This window comes from Helianthus annuus, chromosome 9 (genome assembly GCF_002127325.2).
Source record: "Helianthus annuus cultivar XRQ/B chromosome 9, HanXRQr2.0-SUNRISE, whole genome shotgun sequence".
NCBI lineage: Eukaryota > Viridiplantae > Streptophyta > Magnoliopsida > Asterales > Asteraceae > Helianthus > Helianthus annuus.
In genome coordinates, this window is record NC_035441.2 from 131,884,070 (window position 1) to 131,896,495 (window position 12,426).

Consider the following 12,426-nt stretch of genomic DNA (forward strand, 5'->3'; position numbering starts at 1 on the left):
CCAAAGTTTAAACACTTTTGACTGATTGACATGGCACGCTCTGATTGGTCGTTTTTTTGGTTTGCCACTCCAAAGTGTTAAACCACTCCTTACACCTTTAAGGCAATACGTAGTGGGGCGCGACCAAGGGCCATAGCGCCGCTATGGCGCCGCCCACACCGCCCCCCCCCCCCCCCGGCGCCATGACCAAAAAAAAAAACAAAAGCGTGAAAAATTTCGCGGCGCGAGAATTCTGAAATTTTGATTTTTGACCGTTTGATAACGGTCATATATTAAAAAAAAATCAATTTTTTATACTTTTCACACTATAAATACCCTCATATTCTTCCATTTTTTTTACAACTCAATACATTCTCATTCTCATTCTCTATATATTTTTAAAAAACCTAGTGTCACCTTATAAAAAAATGGGTTCCCCGTCGGAAGAGTCTTTCACCGAAATTTACCGAAGATATTTTTCGCCCGACGAAGACGCGGCCGAGGAAGAAGCGGTTACGAGTGCATGTACTTTTGTGCTACAAGCATTTGAGCACATTCGGCCTACTCCCCCTCCACGACCCATCTTGCGACGCACCTATATCTTGCGAGATCGTGAAGCCGCGAACGTTGGTAGCCCTTTTGTGCTACGGCATGATTGGTAGCTTGGATTGTCGTCAATGGCGTTGGTATAATTGTCCAACCGCATGGCGAGGTCAACATACACGGGGTGATCAAAAAGGGCCAACTTTGGTATTACAAGGTGTTGTGTCATACGACCTTTGGGTTTGGTCGGCCTTCTTTGGTGTAGCCGGGTGTTTTAACGATATTAATACGTTAGAGGCTTCACCATTAATCGAGGGCTACATTTCTGGAACTATACCAAAGGCCGGTTTCCATGCAAACGGGAACGATTACGAGCATGGCTACTACTTGGCCGATGGTATCTACCCTGAGTATTCGATTATTGTTAAAACATTTTCCGAAACTTTCGATGAAAAAAGAAAGTATTTTAAAAAATTACAAGAGTCTTCGAGAAAGGACATCGAGAGGTGTTTTGGGGTTCTACAGCAACGATGGCATTTTATCAGAAATCCTTGTCGCATGTGGCATAAGGATAAAATACGAATGGCCATGTATGCTTGCATCATTTTGCATAATATGATCATTGAGGATGATGGAAAAGCGATATGCCAAAACTATATTCCCGAAGATTTGGTCGAACTACCCCAAGCGACAACGGAAGAGAGACTCGCGAATGCTCAACTACTGCGATCTAGAGAAATACATAACACGTTGAAGGCGGATTTGGTTGAGCATGCTTGGGCGATTCGCCCAATTCGATTCAACAATGATCACGACGAAGATTCCGAGGAAGAAGTGGTTGAGGAATTCGAAAACGGGAACTTTGAAGACGTAGGTTTGGATGCTGGAGAAAACGAAGAGGAAGAAGGAGAGAACGAAGATGACACCGAAGAATAAATTTATTTTTTAGGTGTAATTTTTTTTTAGTGTAACTTTTTTTTTAATTTTAATGTAGTGTTTTTAATTTTAATGTAGTGTTTTTTATTTAATTTAATGTTTTTTTATTTTATAAAACTTATAAATTATTTAAAAAAATGAAAATTAAATTAATTGAGTAATGATTACACAGGGGCTTTATGACTACGGCCTCAAATTGCATAACGCCCCATAAAGCCCCTTGCTGACGTGGCGTGCCACATGTCGCATAACGCCTCTTTGAGAGCTTTATGACTACACATGCCCTAAAAAAAACAGTATTCATGGGTTAAAATGTAACTTTTATCCTTAAAAAAATACTATTCATGGGTTAAAAGCTATACGCCTCCTCCTCTCTTTCCACTTCCGCCCCAAACCCGAACCCTAACTGGAACCCGAACCCCTTTTCTTCTCTCCCAATCTCCAATTACCCCCACTCTTCCTTTTCCCTCCCAATTCCACACTCCTGCTCGTCCCCTCTCGCCTGAGAACACCACCGCCTCGCCGTCGCTCCGCCGGTTCACTCTCACCCACAATTTTCACACAGGTAATTCCGTTTCTTACTTTCACTCGCTCCTCATCTCAATCTGATTCCAGTTTATATCTTTTTTGTGTCTACACTAGAATGCTATGTGTTACATGATGTTCTTCCCTTTCGGTTATGTTTTTATTCACAGTCTATTTTACCTACGCAAGTTTCGTATCCAATTATCTCCCCCAAATTACCTCTCAATTCGATTATTTGAAAGAATAACAAAACCCTAATTTTTAATTCAGTTGTAATTAGGTTCACATAGCTTCTGAATTCAAGGCATTAAAGTTGCCTAAGTTTACAGATTAAAACGTACATAATCTGGTTGCAAGTGTGAGTTGAAGCATATTGATTATGTTATGTACTCATGTGTAATCATGTAGGTATTGTTTGACTAGTTAGGGTTAGGAATTAGATTTGAAGGACCTTATTAGGCATCTTTGGTAAAGACCTTATTGCTGGTAGCATAAGATAGATTTGTCTTCTGGTTGTTTTAGGGATTGAAAAGTGTTTTATGTCGATTCAGGCCGTTGTAAGTATTAAGCAGCTTCTTACTTATTTCCTTTGTTTTACCAAGTAGAACTAGTTTCTATAAACTTTAGCTGCTCTACTGTAGATCTTATATGTATCATAAGGAATTTATAGCATGCTTGGTTTTAAAAGGCGCGCCTCATCTTGTTTTGGGTAAAAAAATGGTCAAAATTAGAGTCTGCAGGAGGTTTATATGTATAACCAATCTAAGGTATGAAAAAATTACGGAAGGTTCACTTGATAAATAGGTTTTTATATGTAAATAGATGAGTAAAGCTTATTTGGTTGTACGTAGACGCGTGCTTCACGTAGGTGATGTGTGCGTTTCACGTTTGGGCTTTTGAGACCAAAACGCTTTGAAGCGTCTTGCGCTTTCTTAAATCAAGATAGCATGCATGTTATCAGATTTGTAGTGACTGGGAGTGACGCAGTAACATAGTTATCAATAGCGCTTAGTGCCCGCTATAGCCAATAGCGTAGCGCATAGGTGAAGGGTCGTTACAAACCCTGTAGCAATAGATAGCGGATTTTTTATTTTATTTAATTTTATTTATTTGTTTAGATGATTAGAGATAGCGTATTTTATAGCTATTTTAGCTTATTTTTAACACTTTTTTACATATATGGTGTGTTAAATATAGGTTTTATTTTTCTACCTCTTTATCGCTAAGCATGAAATAGCCGGTGCTATTTCGTTGCTATTGCTAATTTGCTACGTAGCATATAGGTGGCCTGTCGCTATGGTCCGCTATTCACTATTGACAACTATGCGCCATAAACAATGGGCAGTCTTCAAAGAAATTAGGTGTACTCTTTGTTAGTATGGCTAGAAGACAGGATTCTGATTTTTGAACATAAAACCGACTTGAATTTTGAAGTTAGCTGCATTGAGTAGCTATTTTAATGTAGAAATATAGTATACCAATAGTAATGAAAACGTTTACTGCAACTAAGCTTAGGAAAAAGAATGCATTTCATAAAGAAATTTCCGGAAAAGGGTGTATTAAAACTTGCTAAGTTTTAAAGGTATATGAGATAAACAGCTTTATCTCTTTCTTTTAATTGAGTCTGTGGTAGACAACTAGACATCAGATAAGTTTGCATATCTTCTCTATATAAATTTGCACTGTTGCAGTACTTTGCATCTAATTCTAGTACAAGCTGATGAGCTAGGCTTATTTTTGGTTTATTAATCAAAAGAATTTTCTTATTATTTCTTTAACTCTGTTGGTGTATTTTTTTTCGGAAAAATTACAAGTTTTGTCCTTTATCTTTATACCACTTTTCAAGCGGTGTCCTTTTTAACGAATGTTGACAGGCAGTGTCCTTTACTAGGTATTTTGTTGCAAGTTTGGTCCTTTACACCTAACCCAGTTAAAAAACCCTGTTAATTGTTGGATGTAAAGGACTAAACTTGCAACAAAATACCTAGGTAAAGGACTAAACTTGCAACAAAATACCTAGTAAAGGACACCGCTTGTCAACAATTAATAGGGTTTTTTAACTGGGTTGGGTGTAAAGGACTAAACTTGCAACAAAATACCTAGTAAAGGACACCGCCTGTCAACATTCGTTAAAAAGGACACCGCCTGAAAAGTGGTATAAAGATAAAGGACAAAACTTGTAATTTTTCCTTTTTTTCATATGTATGTGGAAATACGACTGGGTCACATTCTTTTATACGTGTTAATTGCAGGAAATTTTCACAATTCTATTCACATACTGTGTTAGGGTTTTCAAGCAGGATTAAAACTCATTTCAAATACACGCCATGAATCCAATTATAGGTATAATTCTTTCCTTTCTCCGTGCATAAGAAATTTGCGTTTAATGTGTTGATCATAATCTTATACTGTTGTTCTTGTTTGTTGGGGTGAAGATCCGTTACAAGGGGATTTTCCAGAAGTGATAGAAGAGTTTTTGGAACATGGTATTATGAAATGCATATCTTTTAATCGCCGTGGCACTCTTCTTGCTGGTAATTTATCATTTACTTTTATTTTATTTCGTACTCCATTCACATCTATGTGATATGTACTTTTACTTTTTGCCAGCTGGATGTTCTGATGGAAGTTGTGTTGTTTGGGACTTTGAAACCCGAGGAATCGCAAAAGAGCTCAGAGATAAAGACTGTGCTGCTGCCATAACTAGCGTTTGCTGGTCAAGAAACGGTCATAATATTCTTATTTCCGCTGCCGATAAATCTTTAACGCTCTGGGATGTTGTAAAAGGAGAAAAAATTTACCGAATCACATTACAACAGACCCCGTTACAAGCTCGTTTACATCCCTTAGAATCAACACTTTGCTTAATATGTCCGTTTTCATCTGCTCCCATAATTGTCGATTTACGTACTGAAACCACAACAACACTTCCCATATCACTGTCTGAAAAACCCGCCCCTACATCAAAAAACAAATTTTCCGATGGATCAGCATATACACCAACAGCGGCATGTTTTAACAAATATGGGGATCTAGTTTATGTCGGGAATTCAGTTGGTGAAATTCTTATAATCGACCACAAAAAGAATCAGGTTTGCGGGATTGTCCCGATATCGGGTGGTGCGGTGATTAAGAATATTGTATTCAGTAGAGATGGACAGTTCCTTCTTACAAACTCGAGTGACCGTACGATCAGGATATACGAAAACCTTTTAAAACAACAAGATTCACATAAACTTATTCTTGATGAGATTCTACCAAATTCAGAAAACGAGGTTGAAATGTTAAAGGGTGCGGGAACAAACTGTTTATCGCTTTTTCGGGAGTTTCAAGATTCGATCACGAAAGTGCATTGGAAGGCGCCGTGTTTTAGTGGTGATGGTGAGTGGGTGGTTGGTGGGTCCGCTAGTAAAGGTGAACATAAAATTTATATTTGGGATAGACGGGCTGGGCATCTTGTGAAAATTCTTGAAGGTCCAAAGGAAGCTTTGATGGATTTGGTGTGGCACCCTGTTCATCCTATAGTCGTTTCTGTCTCTTTAACGGGTTTGGTTTACATCTGGGCCAAAGACTACACCGAGAATTGGAGTGCCTTCGCCCCAGATTTTAAGGAACTAGAGGAAAACGAGGAGTATGTTGAACGTGAAGATGAATTTGATTTGATGCCAGAAACTGAAAAGGTAAGATTTGAGGTGACAATTTTCGACTGATTTGACCTGAAGTAATACCATTTTCTCTTAATGGTTAAATGGGAATAAAAACTTACCATAAAAGGGAACCTGCATTATTATTATTATTGATTATTAATTAATTATTAATTAATTATTAATTATTAACAAAAGAGGGTGTCTTAGGAATAGTACCTCCTTTTATTTATTTTCTTTGCCAAATTTACAACAATGCCATCAACCCATGTTTTTCTTTTTGTGTTTTCAACCCTTCACCTTCTAGCAATTGCCTCTTACACCCGTCAGCTTTATAAAAACTTTGTAAAATGTCATTTTGACCCCTTTGAGTTTTACGTTCTTCTTTTTATGTACGTTTGTTAAATATAATACGTTCTCACTAGGCGGTACAAATTTTACGTCTCGACTCCGCTGCAACGCGTGGTACCATTCTTTAATGTAAAAAACACTATTTTCTTACGTGCTTAATCATTTCCTTATAAATCCAAGTTGGTTTACGCTTCAACAGAAATTTTCTCGGTAAAGAGTTAGGTAAAATATAATACATTTTCGGGTAAAATATAATCCGTTTTCATGCTTATTTTCACGTGCGTTTTAGTTGGTCTATGTTTTGATGTAAATTCTCTCCCCCCCCCCCCCCCCCCCTCGCTCTTTGTGTGTGTATGAGTATTATACATGAGTAATGAATTATTATGATTGCAGGTGAAAGAATCAGAAACAAATGAAGAAGATGAAGTTGACATTACAACAGTGGAAAAGGATTCAGCATTTAGCGATTCAGAGGAGGAGCTATGCTTCTTGCCTGCTGATCCTTGCCCTGACCCTGATGTTTCCGGGGATAAACACACTGGACGACGTGATAATTCCTCCCCGCTTTCAGAAGATAACAATGGGTATTCCAATCAAGTAGAAGGTAATAATTAGGTTTGTAAACGAGCCGAGCCCGGCTCGCCTTTTCTGAGCCCTACTTTTAAAGCTCAAGCTCGGCTCGTTTACCATTTATTTGTTTATATACATTTATAATTACATGTATATATATTTATATTTGTGATTCTTAAACATAACATAATATATAATGTTCAGTTATGTTTGTAATCAATTCAATATATAATAATTATCTAAGTATATGTTTGCTACTAAATAAAAGTTATATAAATTATAGGCTCGTTTAGGCTTGCGAGCCTAGTCAAGCTCGATGTATCATTAATTAAACGAAAACCAATTTTGGCTCGAGCTCGGGTCGAGCTCTAAGCTCAGCAAATTCGAACTTTTAGCGAGCCGATCTCAAGTAGCTCACGAGCACCTCGGCTCGTTTACACCTCTAGTAATAATATTCTATTTAAATGTATGTCAAAAAAAGAAATGTTACACTTATAATCATTGAAGAATATATTTGATTTTGAAATCTTGAATTCAGGACCGGAGAATTCGGGTGGTGAAGATACAGGTGGTGTGACACATTTGAAAAGGAGGAGAAAACCGTCCGAAAAGGTGTTGGAACAGCAGCAAGCACAGAAGGTGCAGAAATCAAAAGCTTCAGGTAAATCTTTAAAACCTAAAAGTAAATTTGGAAATGAACAAGAAGAGGAAAATGATATGAATCATTTTGGCGATGAGAATGGGTTTGATGATTAGTTAAAAATGTAACCTATCTAACTTTATTGTAGCTTATTAATGATTTTGGATCAGATTTTATATAGTTGCAGCCTCAATTTGACATTCTCGTTGGTTGAAATTTAAAATGACAAATTTTAATAGTACAGGTTGGGTTGATTATGAGCACATAGTAATTTTATTTTAAAATATATAGTTATTTACATGAAAACAGTGTAACCAAAGAAGGAAAAGTTTTAGTTTTGTAGTTTTATATAACACTAGACTAGAGATGAACATTTTCAAACTGGTTCTTTTCTTGACCGGTTCGGTTCCTCCCCGGTTTGATCGGTTTTTAAGGCCGGTTTGAAACACTGGTTTTGTTTTGGCTTCGGTTTTGGTTTCAAACCAATTATTGCGCACACTTTTTAACCGTTTTGGACGACAAAAATAAAATAAAATAAATAGAATACGACCTTTTATTATTTTCTGTAGCTTTTGAACTGTTTTAGGTTAAAAATAACTGGTTATATATATTTTTTAATTTTTAATTTCAATAAATTAACATTTTATCAAATAAATGGAGCGGTTTTTTTATTGGTTCCAAACCGGTTTGACCAAAAACCGGTGCGGTTCGACTTTTGGCGTGGAGATTGAGGACCAGTCCCAATCCTACGGTCTGTATACCAAACAGAACTGGTTTGTATGGAATCGGTTCCAAACCGGTGTTGCTTCGGGTCGGAATCTCCAAACCAGTTTAGTTCACTGTTTCTTGTTCATGCCTATATAACACCATTGATAAAGGGTATTATTTTTTGGTTTAGTTGATAGCTTTAAAATAACAATTAATTCCCTATAATAAATTATAAAATCTTGAATTTTACTTCCTCTGAGTTTATGAGATATATTTTTTTTAATAAAATCGATTGATGAAACAATATCAGTTGTTAGAAAACAATAAAAGTTTAGGATATTTGAACAGGGAACATAAACATTTAATTTACGAAAAAAAATCAAATCACGTTAATGAGTATTAGATATTTTGTGTTAGATACAACAAACTTTGATTCCATTTGTTGGGTTGCGCTTTGCAAATTTGCTGTCGAGGTCACATTAAAGGTATTTTGAGATAGAGACATAGTTAGAATATCTTAAATATTCACTTTCTTATTTAAAAATTAGTTTTTTTGAGATAATACTTGAAGTGCTTTGATCTTTCGAATGACTTTAAATACTTGAAGACACAGTTTAGAGACTGTTTTCACCATGTCAGAAGACAATTCTTTTGAACTCTCTTTTGTATCCTAAAAAAAAAGAGCTATGCAGGCTTTTCGAATGACTTTAAATCTTGTGGTGTTTCTTTTTCTAAAAAAGAGCTATGCAGGCTTTTTTGTCTGCGCCGCGCAAACTATGCGCAGACGTTGCATCTGCAGAGTGTTTGTTTTTCCGAAGACGTTTCATTAAAAAAAACATTTACGCGAGCTCTTCTTAGTGCAGACTTGGCCCAATCACTTTTAAGATCTTCTAAGGCCTGCAAATGGGTAAACACCACCACCCACCACAACCGTCTACCACCACCACCCACCATCATCGTTCGTACACCACCATCAGTTTATTTTATAAGTCTACATATATTAAAAAAACAAACAACCATTCTTTTTGCAAACTGCATAGTTTTGTTCTATCACTTCTTCTACAGATGTCTACAGACATGGTTCACAAACTGCAAACATTTTACTTCTTATAAAACAAACTGCACTAAGTAATTCTATTTAACTGCAACATATGACAAAATGAGATTGACAAGGCCGTAATTTCTTTTGTGGTGGTACGAATGAGATTGACAAAATGAGTTGGTATGCGTGGGATAAAGTTGTGGCCCCGACTAAGTATGGGGGTATTGGGTTGGGATCCTTAAGAGACGCAAATTTGAATTTGTTATCAAAGTGGTGGTGGCGCTTTAAAACGAATCAAGGTTCTCTTTGGCGCAATGTTGTGTGGTCTATTCATGGGAGTGGTAGGGGTTGGAATTGCATTCCGGTAAAGGTATCGATCGGTAGCCCCTGGAAGCAGATTGCGACTGTTCCAGTTTTGTTGGATAGGCTCCATATCGGTTCTAATCATTGTATAAAAGGGAATCTCAAGAGTGGCAGCACTATTCTGTTTTGGCGAGACTGGTGGGTTTCGGATGACATTTTGCAGGATAAGTTTCCTTGCTTTGGAGAAGAATAAGTGTTGTGTAGTTTCGGACCGGATGTCGACTTCTTCGCAGGCCACGCAGTTCTCATGGGATTGGAGAAGAAGTTCTTTCTCGAATGATGAGCAGATTGAGTTCGATGATCTGTCCTCTATGTTAGCTGATGTATCGACGTCTCCAGGTAACGATACCTGGACTTGGACAGTGGGTCAACCGGTTTCTCGGTTCGTAATGTTAAGAATTATATTTTTGAAGCGGCTAATGTTTTACCGGTGTCCTCTTTTGAGTGGTGTAATTGGGTTCCTAAAAAGGTTGGTGTTGTTGCGTGGAGGGCTTTTCTGGACTGTCTTCCAACCGCTGACGCGTAGTTGAGGCGGAATATCCAGGTTGGGTCGCAATTGTGTAGTATTTGTGAGTCGAATGTGGAGTCGGTAGACCATTTATTCACCAGGTGCCCAGTTTTTATGGAGGTTTGACAGGTTGTTTTTGCATGGTGTCAAGTTCCATCCTTCTTCTCCTTCCATGTTCGAGACTTGCTAAATTTTCACTTGACCGCAAGGAATGGTGCTCGTGTAAGGAAGGCTTTTTATGAGGTTATCTTGACGACCCTTTGGAGTATTTGGAAAGCGAGGAATGATCACATTTTCAACCAAAAACAGATTTCGGTTCGAAAAGTCATCGATGAGATTAAAGTTATGAGCTATCTGTGGATAACGAATCGGGGCAGGATGACGGATATGTCTTGGGAAGCTTGGGGCAGATTTGATTCGGCTAGGATGGGATAATTCTCGGATTTTGGTGTTTTATATTATGTTGGGTTTTTTTTTTCGGTTTTGTATCCCGGATTTTGTTTGCTAGCTCCTTGCTAGCTTTTTGAATTAAGTTTGTTGGTTGTTCAAAAAAAAAAAAATAAATAAATAAAAATAAAAAATAAATAAATAAATAAAAAATAAAAAAACTGCAACATATGACTTTACCTTTATGAAAGATCAAGTTCTTTGATGAGTTACGAGTCTGGGTATGTTTACATGACTTAAAAAATCTAGCTCGACAAGAAGATTTTCATGTCAACAAATCTTGGATTTTGTACCCAACAAATCATAACAATAAACGTATCAGCATCAGCTTAAAGTTAAAATATGAATAAACAGGGTACATGGATAGCTACCTTAGGGTGAAGGGGGTGCACACCTAATAGGTGAGTGCCCTCTCTTACGCCAAACCAATCCCCGTGTGCCACGTCAACTCCCCTCTTAAACTCCCCTAACACCCCCATTTGATGGCGCCACTCCCCTATTAGGTGAATTGTTTTTTTTTAAAAAAAAAAAAAAAAAAAAAAAAAAAGAAAATACCTGATTGGTCCCCTCTCTCCTCTCTCCTCTCTCTCTCTTCCCCTCTCATCGGTGAGCCGCCACCTACCCTCCCTCCTCTCTCTTCCCCGATTTCACCCACCGCATCAATGGCGGCACCCCCCGATCCGGCGAAACCACTCCCCGATTGCCCTCCCCGAAGACGCCCCTCTCACCCTTATCTATTAAAATATGCGATGAGGCATTAACATCAAATCATGTGAGACAAAAGACCCAATTATTTCTATAAAAAATTCTATTACTTAGAAGTTAGAAATAGATGAATTGTTATGAGTTTTGGTAGTCAAACAATATGTTTTGGATTGGATTGATTAAATATTTATATTTATTATGATATAGATTAATAAGTTAACATATTAAAATTACTTACTAATCAGTAGCATGATATTTATGTAGCTTGAATATGGAGGTTTAACAATTGAAAATGAAGCCAAATATCGTTGTGAGTGTGTGGACCAAGCAATGTTGCTAATTCTCTCATTTTTCTCATCTTCAATAAATAATATTTTTACTTCCAGTTAAGTGATTGTTGCAACTTGCAAGATCTAATTATTCTATTATTATTATTATTATTATTATTATTATTATTATTATTATTATTATTATTATTATTATTATTATTATTATCAGGTAATCAATTCATTACCTAACTTAAAGTAATTTTTAATTAATTTAGGACATGATATTTTATTGTTCTTGAGTATGTTGAAATACGATTATATTAATCTCGATATTAATTAATTAATTAATTAATTAATTAACCAACATATATTTATCAACTTTTGTTAATAGTGATTTATAATTTTATAAATATAGAATACAACCTTGCTTTTCTTATGTATTAAGAGTAGTAAATGATTTTTGTCTTTTACTTCATAGTTTATTTACATCCTCTTAATTTTAATAAATTTATTATACGACCCCTCAATTTAATAAAAGTATGTTATCATTTTTAACAAATTTACACTACAACCCCTGAATTTTAATAAAGTTACCAACACCCTCTACACTTTAAGCTACAAAGGTTATGAACGACGTCTAGGTTTCATTTTTCTTATGAAATGGTACGTATGTTACGCTATCTCTTTTTGTTGCTACATAGAGTACTGATATAGCATTAGTACAGTAATAAAACGAACTAATACAACCAAATTATTGCCGCAACGCGCGATGTCATATTACTAGTTATATAATACTATTGGACTAGCCCGCGTGATGCGACGCACGTCACCGAAGCTCTTTTGAAGAGTACAATCTAAGCTGACATGCCTTAAACACTAATTATTATTATTATTATTATTATTATTATTATTATTATTATTATTATTATTATTATTATTTGACGAGGTATGGTACTGGACCCGACCCGGTCGGTCAGACTTTCCTGCTATTTATCACTTTTATGTTAAATATTATTATTATTATTATTATTATTATTATTATTATTATTATTATTATTATTATTATTATTACGTACTAACCTGCGAAGCCCAGCGCATTGTAGTTTACATACTACACTAGGCTGTGGGCTCGTAGAGACAACCCCTAACTGGGCCTGGCCCATTGAGGTTAGGGTTTCCCATATCTCCTATATAAG

At 36.4% G+C, this 12,426-nt stretch overlaps 1 protein-coding gene across 1 annotated transcript; it reads left to right on the plus strand.

The window, feature by feature from the left end:
• Positions 1 to 1,825: 1,825 nt before the first annotated feature.
• Positions 1,826 to 7,429, plus strand: LOC110878721 (protein RBL). Its single transcript, XM_022127077.2, has 6 exons — positions 1,826 to 2,023; positions 4,236 to 4,326; positions 4,419 to 4,517; positions 4,594 to 5,663; positions 6,372 to 6,582; positions 7,087 to 7,429. The coding sequence occupies exons 2-6, from the start codon at positions 4,311 to 4,313 to the stop codon at positions 7,302 to 7,304; spliced, it is 1,614 nt and encodes a 537-aa protein (XP_021982769.1). The 5' UTR covers positions 1,826 to 2,023; positions 4,236 to 4,310; the 3' UTR covers positions 7,305 to 7,429.
• Positions 7,430 to 12,426: the final 4,997 nt, after the last annotated feature.